Source organism: Aristolochia californica, unplaced genomic scaffold (genome assembly GCF_029961685.1).
Source record: "Aristolochia californica isolate CCGP_79_NKW_82.1479 unplaced genomic scaffold, dmAriCali1.0.hap1 SCAF_3, whole genome shotgun sequence".
Lineage (NCBI taxonomy): Eukaryota > Viridiplantae > Streptophyta > Magnoliopsida > Piperales > Aristolochiaceae > Aristolochia > Aristolochia californica.
Window position 1 is genome coordinate 203,335 of NW_027181992.1, and position 15,847 is coordinate 219,181.

Here is a 15,847-nt window from a genome sequence, read left to right on the forward strand (position 1 = left end):
ATCGATGTTTTTGTGCATTTGGAATCGGGACTTCTCGTCATCGTCAAGGTGCTCTAGTTCGCGATTCGCGGTCAACTCCTACTCGATGGCGAGGCGAGCACGGACTCGACTTCCAAGCTGATACGATTGGACAGGTTTGGAGTTTGGCCAACTAAGTGTGACTTAGCTCGGTCCGTGACGAATGCAGTGTGTTTCTCTTCGCCCACTCCTATGGACTCCAGAAAACTACTTTTACTGCTAGTTTAGCTGTAAGCAAAATTTATTTTCATCTCTTCAGATGTGCCACTTGTACACTCCTTATTTTATCAAAAAACTATATATTTCTTGGGAATGGTTAGTGACTTTACGTTGTAGGGTGAACTAACTCTCCAATAAATTAACAGATTGACAAAATAATTAACTAATTAATTAAGCTAACAACACAATTAATAACCTATGGACTCCAGAAAACTACTTTTACTGCTAGTTTAGCTGTAAGCAAAATTTATTTTCATCTCTTCAGATGTGCCACTTGTACACTCCTTATTTTATCAAAAAACTATATATTTCTTGGGAATGGTTAGTGACTTTACGTTGTAGGGTGAACTAACTCTCCAATAAATTAACAGATTGACAAAATAATTAACTAATTAATTAAGCTAACAACACAATTAATAACCTGAAATAACCAATTACATACCTAATTAGTATATGGTTACTAAATTAATCAGCCAATTAAATAACAAATGGATCAATAGCTATTTAATTAATTGAAGGATTAAACAAGTAATTAGGAATTAAATAATAGACCGTAAATGAAAATTGAACAAATGATAACATGAGTAACTAACCAAATAATTGGTAATTAACTAGTTGATAATCGAGTCACTTATTTATTTACGTAATTTCTCCCATATGTTCTAGCTTTTTCCAATTTATTTGGCCAAAAGGACATCAATTAATTATCAAATCGTATGCACCAAAGAGGTAATTCCTCGCAAGGACCCTTCTTTCTTGCCATCGACCAATCCAACGTTGTAGTCATCATCAATTCAACCAAAGTACGCTTGGGTGGCTCCAAACCCTGCATTTTTAACAAATTAATTAATAAATTATAACCAACTAATTAATTAAAAAATACTTAAGCTCTCGAGGGCATCATTTAAAAAAAATAGGCTAATTGGGGGCTTTACCGTCTTGGTTGGCTCCAGACTTCACATTTTTTAACCAAATCCATTCTAAGAAAATTTCTCCTTATTTAGGGGTGGCATTGAGCCGAGCCGAGCCCGAACCTGCCTATGTTCGAGGCGATTTCGATTTAAATATTTCGAGCCGAACCTCATCTCGAGCCTAAAATTGTTATCGACCTTGAGCCCAAAAATTTTAACCAAGTTTGAGCAGAGCTCGAGCTTTAACAAACATTTAAAACTTTTTAAAAATATATATATATAATAAATTGTATATAAAATTATACATATATTTTACATAAAATTGGGTATGACCTCTACATAAAATTGGGCATAACCTATATATATAATACATGTATAAGATTGGGTATGACCTTTACTTAAAATTGAGCATAATCTATGTATATAATACTTATATAAAATTTGGCATGACCTCTACTTAAAATTAGGCATAATCTATATACATAATACCTACATAAACACTTCATAAAATTGTTTATACATTCCATAAACACTCCATGAAATTGTTTATACATTCCATAAAATAGTCTAAACACTCCATACTATGCATAACATTATGAATAAACTTCATACAATAATCAAACACAACAAAATTAAATGAAATAACACTATCAATCTACAATCACCCAAATAAAAACTATAAATCCCTTAATTAAAATCATATTACTATCAGAAACTTACTAGAAAATTAAAAAAATATATCTTAAATTTGTCTTATAAAAGTTAAATGGGCCTCTTATAACCTTTACCAAGGAAATAAATAATAAATAATAATTAATCTAATATATTATTATACTTATTGATAAATTTTTAATCAAATAAAATATCAAACACAAAATTGCTATGAAAATTGCCTCATGCTAAAAGAATTATATCATCAACTGTTAAATACTTATTCAAAATTTGTCTATACGATTTTCTAGCCCATCTTGGCAAGAAAATCTTACTTAGAAAATTATATGATTTTTTAACAAGAATTTATAATTAGAAAAATATCTTCAAAAAACATGAGGCACTAATTGTCCTTATATTTCTACTAAAAATGTATTTTCAACATTTATTGAAAAAATCACTAATAGTCTCTCGAAACGTATTTCTACTGAAATACCTTTTCAATTTTTTTAAGAGCCATGAGGAAGGGACAAAAAGTTTTTTTTTCCTTGTTTATGATCTCGCACATAGGGTGGCTTAGAATAAATTATATATAAAATTATGCATACATTTAAAAAAAATAATGATAGGGGAGGTTCGGGATTGAATTTCAATAATGAATTAAAATGCACCAATATTAATCTTTTTTACTCCAATTATTGTCTAGCTTGTTTTGTAATTTTTGAATCTGGCCATAAATTTAATATGGTCTCCTTAGTGCCCCTAAATGAAAATTTATATTCAAGGAAAAACTAAGAATATTTTTCCTATGATACATATTCCAAAAAAACCCTTTATATAAAATCTTATTACTTTTAGTGACTTATTAGAAAACAATTTCTTAGGAAAGTTAAATGGACCTCTTATTGCCTCTTATAGGGAAATAAATACAAAGTATTAATCAATCTAATATATTATTATACTTATCGATAAAATTTTAATCAAATAAAATGTCAAACACAAAATTGCAATGAAAATTGCTTTATGCTAAAAGTATTACAACATCAACTGTTAAATACTTATTCAAAAAATTTCTATAAAGTTTTCTACCCCATCTTGGTAGGAAAATCTTTCTTAAAAAAATTATATGACTTTTAATATGAATTTTCAATTAGAAAGATATTTTAAAAAAACATGAGACACTAATAGATCATAAAAACTTATTTCTATAATATGTATTTTTAATTTTTTCACGAGCTATGAGGAAGGAGAGTTTAAGGATTTTTTATTTATTTTTAAACTTTATGATCTCGCATGTGTGAAATCATTCATGCGGGGCAGAGAGGAGATTATTTCTCCCCTAATTTCTCCTCTTAACTTACTGGTTCAGGTTTTCCGCAAAGACGACACAGAGGGAAGGGGGTTACGACGCCGGGCAGGACCTGTCGTCAGGGATAACGGCTGCGACGACGAGGAGAGGAAGAAATCGAACGGACGGCCATAGAGGCGGCTGGCGAGCAGCTGTCGATGGCGACAAGAGTCGACGGGAGGGGCTTGGCGGTGACGAGGGGAGGAAAATCCCCCCCCCCCCACCCCTTGCTCATGCTCCCGCTCCCGACCCGATACCGATCCCGACTCACCTCGAGCCGGCTTGCGAGCCAACAAACCGAACCTGGCTTCGATCGAGTTTGGCTCGTTAAGGTAAACAAGTCGATTTCAGAGCTCAAACTCGATAGATAATGAATCGAACCGAGCCGAACATGAGCCGCTCGCGAGTCGGCTTGGTTCGAAGCCACCCCTATCCTTATTCATTTAGAAGAAAAAGAAAACTTTCGTTTTCATTATGGTATGAGATAGTGGCGATTGCTTAGATATGTTATTAATATAAAGCTAACAATTAATTAATAATAATTAGTTAGATAATTATATTCAGTTAATCAATATTGATTAACTAAAGAAACAACAAATTAATAAATAATAATTGATATTTAATAGTACATAATTAATGGGTAATTAACTAAATAATTTATAATCAACCTAAATTGACTTATTCAACAACTAGTTAACTTGTTAAATAATAAATAATTTATTTTACATTAATCAATTGAATAACTAATTGGCCAAATAATTATCCAATTAATTCACAAACCAAATAACAAAGCCAATTAATAACTAATAGACCAATTAAATAAAAAAATTATTAAATTTTAAGCTTATCACTCCGAGTACGGGTGGATTGACAAATCTCAACAATAATATGTTGTATAATTATAAGACGAAGAATATAGAGAAAAAGATGCATTGTTTCTTTCAACATATACAAAATCAGAGCCAAAGCATCTAGTGATCCTCTCGTAGATGGTGTAAATATATTTTTTTTGTATAATTTATAATTTTTTAATTTCGCTAGTAGAGAATGCATTTCTACCATCAAAATTTACAAATTCACTAGTAGAAGTGTCTCTTTGCCAGGGAATTGTGAATTTTGTTGGTTGAGGGTTGCTTTATGCGAGTCTAAGTGTTGGTAGAGATTTTGATTTTCTATTAACAAATCTATAAATTCGTTGGCAAAAGTTATCCCAATGAGGGGAAGGAAAAAAAAAGAGAAATGGAGGAACTCTGCCTCTTCATCTTTGATACACATTTTTGTTTTTTTTTTTTTTTTGCTTGTTCTTCGTCTTTATTGCTGAAAAAAGGATAAATACAAACAAGAATTCGCGGCAAATGCTTACTTGGAAGTAAACAAAAATACACAGGGTAAAAGATGACAAAACAAGGAAGAATTACCTTTGCTTAACATACATTTAAAATTTAAAATTTTAATGATCAATCGTCTTCACACCGAGTGTGGATTAGCAAACGTTTTTTGAGAATGAAGGAGCACAAAACAATCAGTGTCACGAGAGGGCAACAAATAGAACTGCCAAATTAGCTTACTTAAATTTTCTAAACCTTAAGACTTTACGTTTTCAGCAACTTAAAACAAAGCTTTACATAGAAAACGATCGGTTACAATATAAAACCTACTAATGATCTAGTTCTGAATTCTAATTTCTTATGAAACTAAATACAAACGTCAGTTTATCAGTTTCTATAAATAAACACCAACACGTAAGATTACTTACAATTAGACCCAGTGACGTTCCATGCGTAAGAGCAATGTATATTTTAGCGGGTCCTCTCTAGTAGTCCAAAATGTGTACGTTTCATGAGAGGTAGGTCGAAAGGAAGGGGTGGGTATGCCTGTATCGGGCCACAAGAGAGACCAAACCTCTTTAGTGGGGGGTGTGGAGGTGTGGTGGAACCTTGCAAAGTTCCATCATAATCAGAATAAAAAAAATGTAAAAAGATGAAACGAACTACTGGAAATTCTGGACTGGCATATCATAGACAGATTCTTTTCGTGTTAAAAGCATCTCACAAGCCTCCAGACTCGATAAAAAAACGTCCAATATCTGGATCCAGGAGGTTCCTTCTGATGAGGGAACTCCTTTCCGTGTAGTATACCCATTTTCTGAAAGAGGCCTGAAAACAATCAGGAACAGTGCCGTTGACTGTTAACAGTGGATCATATGCAACAAACCTTCCATTATCTTATTAAAACGGCAATAAAGTTACAAACCGAAGAGATATTTACAATTCAAACCGTAGACTGTAAAAAAAATCGTGTGTTTATCTCTTCCTTTTCTCTCTATTGACCAAATGGTATCTGCTTTTTTGACACCATTCGAAGATTCCAAGTTTTCTAACGCACCCACGAACCTCCTAATCTTTCTTTTGCCTGTACAAAAAGAGAGTCCAGGGTCATAAGCCCGAATCCCTGAACTTTGTTGCCTTTTGCTTTTATGCAAACTTCACAGAAACTCTAGACGAGAGTTCAGTAGTATCTGCTGGTTGTAGATCAATGGTTGATTGTGTAAATGGTACGGAGAAGCGTCCAACTGAGAAGTGCAATTGTTCAAATAGCAAGAAGCACTGTTTAACTTCTTGGAGGGGTTTAAAATGTCTTCATCCGTGTTTCCAGCCTCCGGTCTCTCGCGCTTGAGGTGATGTTGCATGGTGGGAACAGAGGGGTGGGGCTGAGCCATCCTCTGAAGCGAGCAAGCGTTGTTACCGCTGCTGCTGTTGATCATCAACTGCTGGTTAGAGGTGTTACTACTGTCAGCATAAGCAGAAGACGTAAGGTTGAGTTCGGGAGCGGCCAGGTCTGAGTGGGTTTCATAGAGGAGATGATTCAGCAAAGAGAAATCTGCAGCGTTGAGAAGGTCGGAGAAGGAAGAAGACTTGGGCACTTGAAGGCTGGTAGTTTGATAGGTGAAATTCGGCCCGCTTGTAAAAGGGACTACACCGTCGACAGAAGGAACATCTACATGTTCACGATCAGATGTTGCCGTCGTGGTGGTGGGAAGGGGATTGCTCTTCCTGTAGATTCGGCAAAGAACCCAGTCGTCCAGCTGAAAAATGTCATCGATTCCCATTACATCAGACAAAACGAGTTCAATATTATGTAAAAAAATAAATCTGAAACCCAAAAAACTACGAGCTTTCAGAAGCTAGAAAGTAAGGGCGAAATGCACTTGGGTAACTGGCTTACAGCTTTACAGCTTACTTTTAAGAAGTTGGAAATTTCGAATAGAAGAAGTATCAAAAGCAAATTTGCTGCAGTTCGTTTTGGTTCCAGTCAAAACACAAAAGTCAAAACTGTTACTGGATTGCCATTGCTTACAAAATTTAAACGGACTAAATAAATCGCATTATTATTGAAGTACCAAATCATTGTGCCATGTGCGCGTAGTCAAAGGTAAAGCGGTCAGTTTGGATCGAGACTGCTTCCTGATCACCCTGGGAGTTTAGGGTTTATAATCTAATCAAAACTAAAGAAGTTGTGGTATTGGTCCGGAGAGCACTTTTGCTATTTGCTCTTGGGTAGACAAAACAAATCACAAGGACATTTTCGTCTACATCGTCAAGTTTCGACTTGGGGAGTTGGGTCCTGGGACGGGATCGGCCGTCGAGTCCATATTCTATCTTAGATTTGGAATAAAGCCAAGGGTGGTAAAGACAAAAGTTATCTGTCGTTTGGAGTCTGATGAATCGATTCGATTCTTTTCAGTTCTTATCTTCCAACTGATTCGGATCAGAAGCCGGCAGCCCAACTGATCAGATGTTTAAATTATTTTCTAGCATAAAGCAGGGATAATAACAAAAGAGAAATTTGGATGATTAAGAGAGTTTTGAAGTGCATGTAAACTATATCTTACCCTCATGGAAGAATCTTTCAGAAGTTTGATGGGGCGGTTGGGAGCCGTAGTGGTAGCAGCCGCAGCGTCGGAAAGGCGATATTCATGCATGATCCAGTTTGTCTTGATGCCCTTTGGAGGTCTGCCCTTGTAGAAGACGAGAGCTTTCTTCACCCCGATGCTCTCCTGACCGTTGCCACTCGCCGCTATCGGCTTGTCCGTCCCTGTCGCCTTCCAGTACCCCGAAGCCGCCGCTCGGTTGGGACGCGCTCCGTTCGGATACTTTCGGTCCCTCGGGCTGAAGAAGTACCACTCCTTCTCCCCGAAGGAGGCTTGGCCTATATTATACAAAAACGGAGCTAAGTCAATTCTACTGTATCGACAAACTCAACGGCGTGCCATGAATCAATAAAAACGGGGTAAATGCTATCCCTCAAGAAAACAAAAGTGAGGAAACTCCGGTGGGATACCTGGAAGATCCCATGGATCGAACTTGTAGATATCGACCTCGGCGATGATTGATACGGGGCAAGGGAGAGAAGTTGCTTTGTTCCTAAGGTAATGGAGGATTAGCTCTTCGTCGGTTGGGTGAAATCTGAAACCCGGTGGAAGCGATGCTCCAGGGTTGGAAGTGCTCCGAGCTGTACTCATAATTCAATCAACAGAGAATGACAAAACAAGCCCGATAGGTGCAAAAGAAACAAAAAGAAACAAAAAGAAGAAGAAAACAGAGGAGAGTAGCTTAGTAAGACTGCACTTGAATGTCAGAAAAAAGAGGACGATGTGAGAAAGAACAAGGTCGTTGAGACCGGGGGGGGGGCTAGACGCTGGACAGAGAGGGAGGAGATTGAAATTTTTGGGAGAGGAGGAGAGTATGGCCTTTTATGGTTGAGGGGATTTGTCGTGTAGTGGGAGGAGATTAGGGAGACGGGTGTAAATAGTGGGAGATTTGGTGGGCAACAAGGAGAAGGTAAGGCGTAAAGCGAACACAGCTGTTGGTTTTCCTAGGTGAGATTAACAAATGGCCTATCGTTTCATGGAGTCTGAAGAGGAGTGGAAGACGGCGTGATGGAGGAACGACGATGGGTTGATGACATCATGTAATCAATATTGATCGACACGTGTAGCTTTCATCGTGGCCGTCCACGTCATGTGTTATAATCCTTTTTTCTTCTTTCTGAAAATTCGCTTCCTCGACTCCGTTACTCCAAATGCTCTTCTAATTTTCCACTTTGACGTGGCCTTTGCTTCAACATAATATCTCAAAACCAATTTTCTTGTCCTAAGAAAACTATGATAATGTCTTTACACCAATCCAAAGTCTTTTTCACCCGATCGAGAGCGATAAAATCCTAGTAAAGAGACGTATAAAATCATGGCCGTTCCCTTTTTGGCTTTCAAAGACTCAGTCGACTTGACTGATTCACCTTCATCTCGGCGGGCGAAAGCCGATCATATATGTAAAAGAGGGCGGACGACGCCCTACACAGTTAAATGAGAAGTTGATCTTTTCGATTCTTTAGGTTTTGACATGTCGGAGGCACTCTATATTCTATCTTCTTTGCGATTAATATAAATCCTCATCTTTTTTGTTTTAGAATAAAGGTCTGAAGAGAGAAAGAAAAACAAAAATTGAGAAAGAGAATGAAGAGTGAAGTGATGATTCGAAAGGAACTGTACGTGAGGATGCCTACATCTTTGAATCGGTCTTCCTACTATCACCAAACAATAGACTAAATTCTCAAATTCACGCTAACCCCCCAAAATTGCTAAACCCCGCCAGATAAAAAAAAAAAAAAAAAAAAAAAAAACAAGAAGAGAAAGAAAGAATGGTTTTGTTGGCATTGTGGTTAGCCACGTGGCTTATCCTCCTCAAAACTTGCACAATCGAGGAGGACCACCGTGGACGCGTACCCATGAGGAGGAAGCCACGTTGGCTGCGTGTGGAGCCAGCAAAAGTGACACTGACACCCACTTCCTAGAGCTGATGCTCTGGCCTGGGCAACGTACATGGAATGAAATGCGAAAGCATCTTTTTCATCTTCTCATTTGATTACTTAAGGAGGACTAATCCACAATTACGATATACATGTGGATATGTATCCCAATCGCATGCATGACGTGTGCCGGCACTTTCAAGATTCAAGTAATTGAAGGATTAATTAATAAAAAATAAAAGAAGAAACATTAGCAAAGAGTCTATAATCGTAATTGGTTGAGTAAAGGGGTAGTTATCCATTTGCTGCTTCCCTTTTACATTTGACATTGGACACGGTTGGTAGTTCGATTCGAACTTCCAAGTGTGAAAGACCAGGAGACCAATAAACCGCATGCGTTGATGTGGCAGCTGTTATCCACTTTGTTCCTGATGAGGTCGAGGTGGATGATAGAAACTGGAAACGCGGCCAAGCCTTTTGAGCTCGAGGACCCAATGTGAATATAAATAATAAAGGATAGGCATCTTCTTCAGTTCGTCGTCGTCTTCTTCGTTTTTATTATTATTATTATTATTTTCGCTATTATAGAAGCTGATTGATAGCCAAATAGAAAAGATGGAAAAGGTGGTTACGGAATGGCGCGTTGGAATATCTCCTGCATGTACGGAGTGGAGGTTATAAACTCCTTAAAACTCTAGTTTAATTGGATCGAGAGAGAAAGAGATTCAATCCATCTTCCATACCGAAAACTCGGTCGTTAGAATGCTGAGGTACGAGGCGCAATCCAATGATTTTAAAAGAGTTTTTCGTTACAACTGAGGGAAAAACTAAAAAAAATGGCCATGAGATAGCAAAACGTGATCATTATCCAAAACTCCTCCTCCCTTTTTGGAATCCTAGTATATCATCCTCTTTGAATAATCCCTTTCGTCTTCTTTTGCTAGGGAAAAATGAAGAAAATAGTATTTAATATAAAAGCCAGCGATCCACTGCTGCCGCACTGCACTGACTGTAAGAGAAAGCATAAATTTTTTTTTTTTTTTTGTCACGACTGATGCAAGAACAAAAAAGAAAGCACACTTTACATCGGTGATAAAGTTGTAACTAGGGAAGGTCCCTTGAATCTTAAGTTTCCGTGTAGGCCACGTGTCTGTCATTTATATAGTTTTCTTTTGTCACTGGAGCGACCTTTTCTTTGGATGTGCTTGCTCCACATCCCGGCCATGCGAGAATAAAACCAAAAGAAATATTATTCAGTATTTGCTGATTTAGGCGAAAGGGGGAATATGTGCCAATTACGAGAGGAGAAGTGAGGACTTCAATTGCAATCGTAGCAGAGGCTTGACTTTCAAGTCTGAATTCATCTCCATCTCTCGTGCCTTGTCACCTTTTCTCTCTGTCTCTGTCTCTCTCTCTCTCTCTCTCTTGTATTATTGACTTAATTGTATCAAAATTCAGATAGGACAGTAGATGCCAGCCTAACTAACTAAAAAGGGGTGGGGATTGATTGAAAGGTGCCTGATTATCATCCTCTCCACATTACAATACAGATCTAACCCTCATAGATCTTATATTTTTCCAAAGCTTATTCTTGCCCCATGATTCTGACTGTTTACTAAAAGAAGAAGAAAAAGAAGAGAAGGAAACGAGGGAAAGAAGATTTTGTAGATTTGACACAGAACAGCTGCAGCGTTGATAGTTGTTTGGTGGACAAATTCGTAAAGCGCGCAGTTGAAGCCCACGATTTGACCAATCTCAGATCACCAATCAAGGCTTTTAAGTTATCTCGTTTTGTTAATATTAAAAATTGTGTCCACGTGCAAGCAAGCTCAAGGTCTTGAGTAAAGTCAAGACCGAATTGGGCGGCGCCATTTCTGATATCTGGGTATTGCCAAGTCAAGTTGGCACGCTTTTCCTTGCTGTAATACCCCGTTGCATGGGCCCTCTCACAGGAATTTTCGCAAACGGGGTGGGCGTCCGCCTAACCGCAATTCACCTACCACCAAAATCAAAACCCAAGAATCGTGACTTTCTTACTCCACACTCGGTCTACAAAACCTTACTTTCTTTGTCTTTTTTTTTTCTTTTTTTTACATTTATCGCTCTTCTTCCTTCAAAGCTTGAGGCTTAACCACTCGCTCCGCATGACCCTTCATTTCAATTCCATACCTTGCTTAGCCTGACCGAGTCGATTTGTGACTCCGACTGGATCTCGTCCTAACCAAGGAATCGGTCTAACGGCTTGAATCTCAGACGGAGTCCAATCTAAATTCTGATTTCAGAGTGGGTCTAATTTGGTCACTCCTCTAGGATAGGGTCCTCCCATGTTCGTTTGTTAAGGGCTATTTACTACATTACATTCACTTCCATCAGTAACACCTCCCAATGGCCATCGTCAATTAATTTATTATCGGCTTGGAGAATGACACCAATGCCTTCGCTTTGCCGACTATAAAATGGGGCAAAAAGCTACTGACTGATGTCAGAAACCAATCCTTTCAACTAATGTAAAACTATTTATTTTCAGCAAGAATTCTGCACAAGCCACAATTTTTAGGATTTGAAGTGCCATCACATTATAATTCCCTATCAAACGGTCAAAAACTACACCCCATTGGTAAAAAAGAAGTAGAGATGATAGCAAGATACATGAGGGGGTTAGTCCTAATAACTCTATTGTTCAACTCATGCCCCGCCCTCTGAATATATCATTAGTATATTGACTCTCTAAAAAGGGTGAATGCACGTCAAACCCCGATGCAGATATGTGAAGTTGGGTCTCTCTCTACCTCCGTAGTAGAGCACACGAGGCCGAGCTATGTCGTAGAGTTTCTCGGCCTCCCTTTATTCTCCCTCTCGGTGTACCGTTAAAGAGCTTTCTTTGTCACCGTTGCCCCCTAGCCTGCCGACTTCGTCGGCATAGTCTCCCGCTACTGAGGAAGATGATGCGTAATGTGAGGAAAACGACGTATGCCATGAGGAAGGCAATGGTTTAAATTTTCCTAAGTTAGGAAAAATTAAACTATCGTCATAAAAATAATAATTAAAATTTTTTATTTATAAAATAATTAAAATATTGTTAAAATAAATATTTGTTTACTATATTACTTGCCAATTTAAGAAGCTTATTTTCCAACTAATAAATTTAAGATCTTTGTACTCACTAATGTATGTGGGATTATTCTTTAATACTCTCCCTCACGCATAAGCCCTCTTTCGTGACTCTACATGTAAATAATTTGGGTGGAGACCCACATATGAATATTTGTTCTAATACTATGTGAAGTTGGGTCCAATGTTTATCCCAAAATGATTAGCTAAATTAGAAAACCTATTTTCCAACTAATAAATTCAAAATCTTTATATTTATTAATCCTATGTTAAATTATTCTTTAACACAATATTCAATTTTCAACGACTTTGGCCAAAGACATGCTCCTTTTTCCTCCCTTTCTCCTCTTGATGTAAATATGTGTACGTTGGCTTCTTTTGGCAATGGTACCTGAGCCAACAACGTGCTTTTTATGAGAAAAAATTAAAAAGCTCTACTACTCCTCGTTGTGAAGCTACAAAACGTAAAGTGAAGATTTTTATTTTGTAAGAAGAGCAAGAAATTGACGGAATAGATCTCATACCATCCATTGGGCTTCTATTGGGTAATGGAAGACCATCTTATAAGTCCAGTAGATATAAAAAGTGTAGGCCCAGATTTTAACGTGACCCTCACACAATAATAAAGCAATAGGCTCATGTACACTTTCTATTGTGGTCCTAACAACAACACATGGTTCACCTGATAAGTGGTGAAGTGCAGTCATGACCCACATAAAGTTGTATGCGAATTGGCAGTAGGACTATCTTATGTGGGCCTAAAATTCTGGTGTGAGGTGTACTTAACAAGCTTAGTGATGTCATAACCAACCTTTAAATATTCCAATTTTTTTTTTTGGATGTGTTTCTGCCAATAGAAAAATATAAAGAAAAAAATATTTGTTTGACGATTTTATTTTTGGTGTTTGTGCTATTTATGGGGACATATTTGTTTTCAATTGATTCCCTTTGCCTTTTAGAAATATTATTAAAATTTTATTTTATTTCTCCGATAGGAAACAATGGGAAAACTAGACCAAAAGTATTAAAAGTGGTTATATATATTTTTTATTTTTATGTTCTAGTATAAACACAATCTCAATAGCTAATTTTCCCTTTTGTTTTATATGGTGAAATAAATGCAAGAAAACTTACCATAAATTCCCCAAAAAAATATTTCCAATGAAAAAAATAGTCAAAGAAAAAATAAAATTTTCAGAATTTTGTTTTCCTATGATAGCACAAATGGTCATTCGGGGACGAAAATATTTTCTACTTGATTCCTATTGATTCCTAGTCTTGCAAAAAAAAAAAAATTAAAAAAATTATAAAATAAGTATCTAATTGCTCCAATAGGAAACCATAGACTAGAGAAGTAATAAAATTGTTCCTTATTATTCACCTCTTACTCACCTGATATTTACTATTTATAATTTCTTTTTTTTTATTTGTCGTGCTAACACAACATTGTAATTAGTTCTTCCCTTGTTTGAAAGAACAAACATAAGATAAGAAAATTGGTCAAAAAGAACTTTTCCAGATGGAGTTTTTTCAGTATATGCTACAAAACCACTTTATTTTCCTATGATGGCACAAATGCTCCGTGTGTACAAATTATAGAGGGAGGGGGGAGAGAAGGCTCCAACCCTTTTTTCCGTATGCACTTTCAGAGATAGGTGGAGGCTCCACCTCCTGCGTACTTATTTTATGTAGATAATATGTATAATGATATAATTTATATAAAGAAAGAAATAATATACAAAAGAGGCCCCAAGTCCCTCTTCTTTTGAATAAGTCTTGTCAGACCACTCTGCAATAAACTCTTTTTAACTTTTGTATGGACCAAGAGTGGTCAAACTCAAGCAAATTACTTTTTGTAGAGAGGCAAGTCAAAAGAACTGTTTTTTCTTTATAAACCGGTTGTGGGGCTCGAGAAGCATAGGTAGTCACAACAATGATCCTTTCATCTAGAAATCCCTTCTCCCATTATATGCATGCCCAGTTGTCGACCCAAAGTCGGCTAAGAAGAATGCGTTTGGAAAAGGATGAAGCCTCGTTTGGTTTTCCATGATAGCTGGAAGTTGAGTAGTGCCTTTTTTTTTTTTATTTATTTATTTATTTATAGGCTTTTGGATAAGGTTGAAAACAGAACCTTCTGGATTGTCAAAGTCTCCGGTTGTTGAAGTTACTCAGGAAGAGTAGTGCATTATTTTTAATTTTATTATTATTTTTATTTTTATCTCTATCGCTTCTAAAAATATAATGATTAGAGGACGTTGAGCTATGAAAACGGAGAGTTGAGAGTAGAGAGGTCACGAGGAGGAGAGGTGGTCCCTAACTAGGACAGGAGGCCTTGAATCAGAAGCAGAGGGATGGGCTGAGAATAACAGACACGATGTGATGGCTGATAGAGGAAGCCCCACTTTTGGGCGTTACAAAACTCGAGCATCACGGCTGGAATCCTTGACCGGTCAACATCCGTATTCGATTTACATCTCATGATTCTGGGTGTGGGGAGCGAAGTACCTCAAGTCCTCCTGTACAGCATAGGCCGCAGAGGCCAGAGGCCATAGAGAACAAGTAAGAAAAAAAAAAAAAAACCGAGTCATTTGTCATTTGGAAGTCTACAAGTACTCCTCCAAATTAGTCTTCAGTCTCGATGCATGTGACCTACAAAACAAAAAGGGGCTTCCGGACTCCTCTTTACATCCCCTCTGGGGGCGATACAGGTATTCGGAGAGACAGGACCCACATCTCATTTTCAGTCTTTCTGGAGTCCAATTTTTCACGGTTACATCCAGTCTGGCGTGCAGAGATGGAGACATGGGTGTCGATGCTAGGGGACGTTTCTAGACCTGTTTATTGATGCTCATAACTTTCCCCTCCCAATAAGTAGTAAGCAGTGGAGGACCCAGTTCTGGGATCCCCCGAGAAATATAAATAAAATTCATATAAAATTAATGCATGCTGATGGGGAGGGTAGTGAGTCACTGTGACCTAAGGTAACGGAATGAACCAAGTCCCTAGCTGCCCCTACAGAAGAGACCCTCGTTCTTACAACAGAAGTTTTGGTATGAAAATGGGTTCAAACCTCTTCTGGGATACATCCTGAATTGTTGGTTCGCCAATGATGGACAGAATCTCATTCTTTCTCAGCCTCTACAACCTTTACAATTTATGTTCCGTGGAAAGCCTCCTCCCCCCACTGTCCCAGTCGTCTTCACCCTTTTCAGCTTTCTTTCAGAGGTCAATATGGTACATGACCTGACCTTTACCCACTCCATGGGGGTTTTCAAGGGGCATCCCAATAATAGGAGGACATTGTCGCGCTCCCCACATCACTTGAACAAAGGCTTCATCATTTTGATTCTCTCCCTGCCACGTGGAAGCTTCATCCTCATGGGCTCATTTCTGGTGTCCTTTATCATTACTTCGCCAATCGCCACCTGTTCTCTCCTTTGGATTTATCTCACTGTCATCTCGACCTTTTCTCTCTCTCTCTCTCTCTCTCTTTCATATCATCAGCTTTTTTTCTTCAAAAAATCCTTCGCCATCAACTTTCTTCTTCCTATTACACATTTACATGCTTTGAACGTTTGATCGTCGTATCAACCTTCAACAGTAAATTACATTGGCAAAATATTTAGACATTAAAAAATGACATTCGTCCTTTGTACTCCATGGGAGCTTAGCTAGGCTTAGTACACAAGAAGAAAAAAAAAAGAGTTCCAAAATTAAGGCTGAAATCAGTAGAAGCATAAGGAAGAGAGGAGTAGAGTGATTGACCGACTCGTCTCCCCCT

General features: G+C 37.6%; 1 protein-coding gene across 1 annotated transcript; it reads right to left on the bottom strand.

The window, feature by feature from the left end:
* Window positions 1-5,431: 5,431 nt before the first annotated feature.
* LOC137958495 (NAC domain-containing protein 2-like) lies at window positions 5,432-7,669 on the bottom strand. Its single transcript, XM_068805545.1, has 3 exons — window positions 7,489-7,669; window positions 7,040-7,356; window positions 5,432-6,232 (listed from the first exon to the last, which is right to left on the bottom strand). The coding sequence occupies exons 1-3, from the start codon at window positions 7,667-7,669 to the stop codon at window positions 5,633-5,635; spliced, it is 1,098 nt and encodes a 365-aa protein (XP_068661646.1). The 3' UTR covers window positions 5,432-5,632.
* Window positions 7,670-15,847: the final 8,178 nt, after the last annotated feature.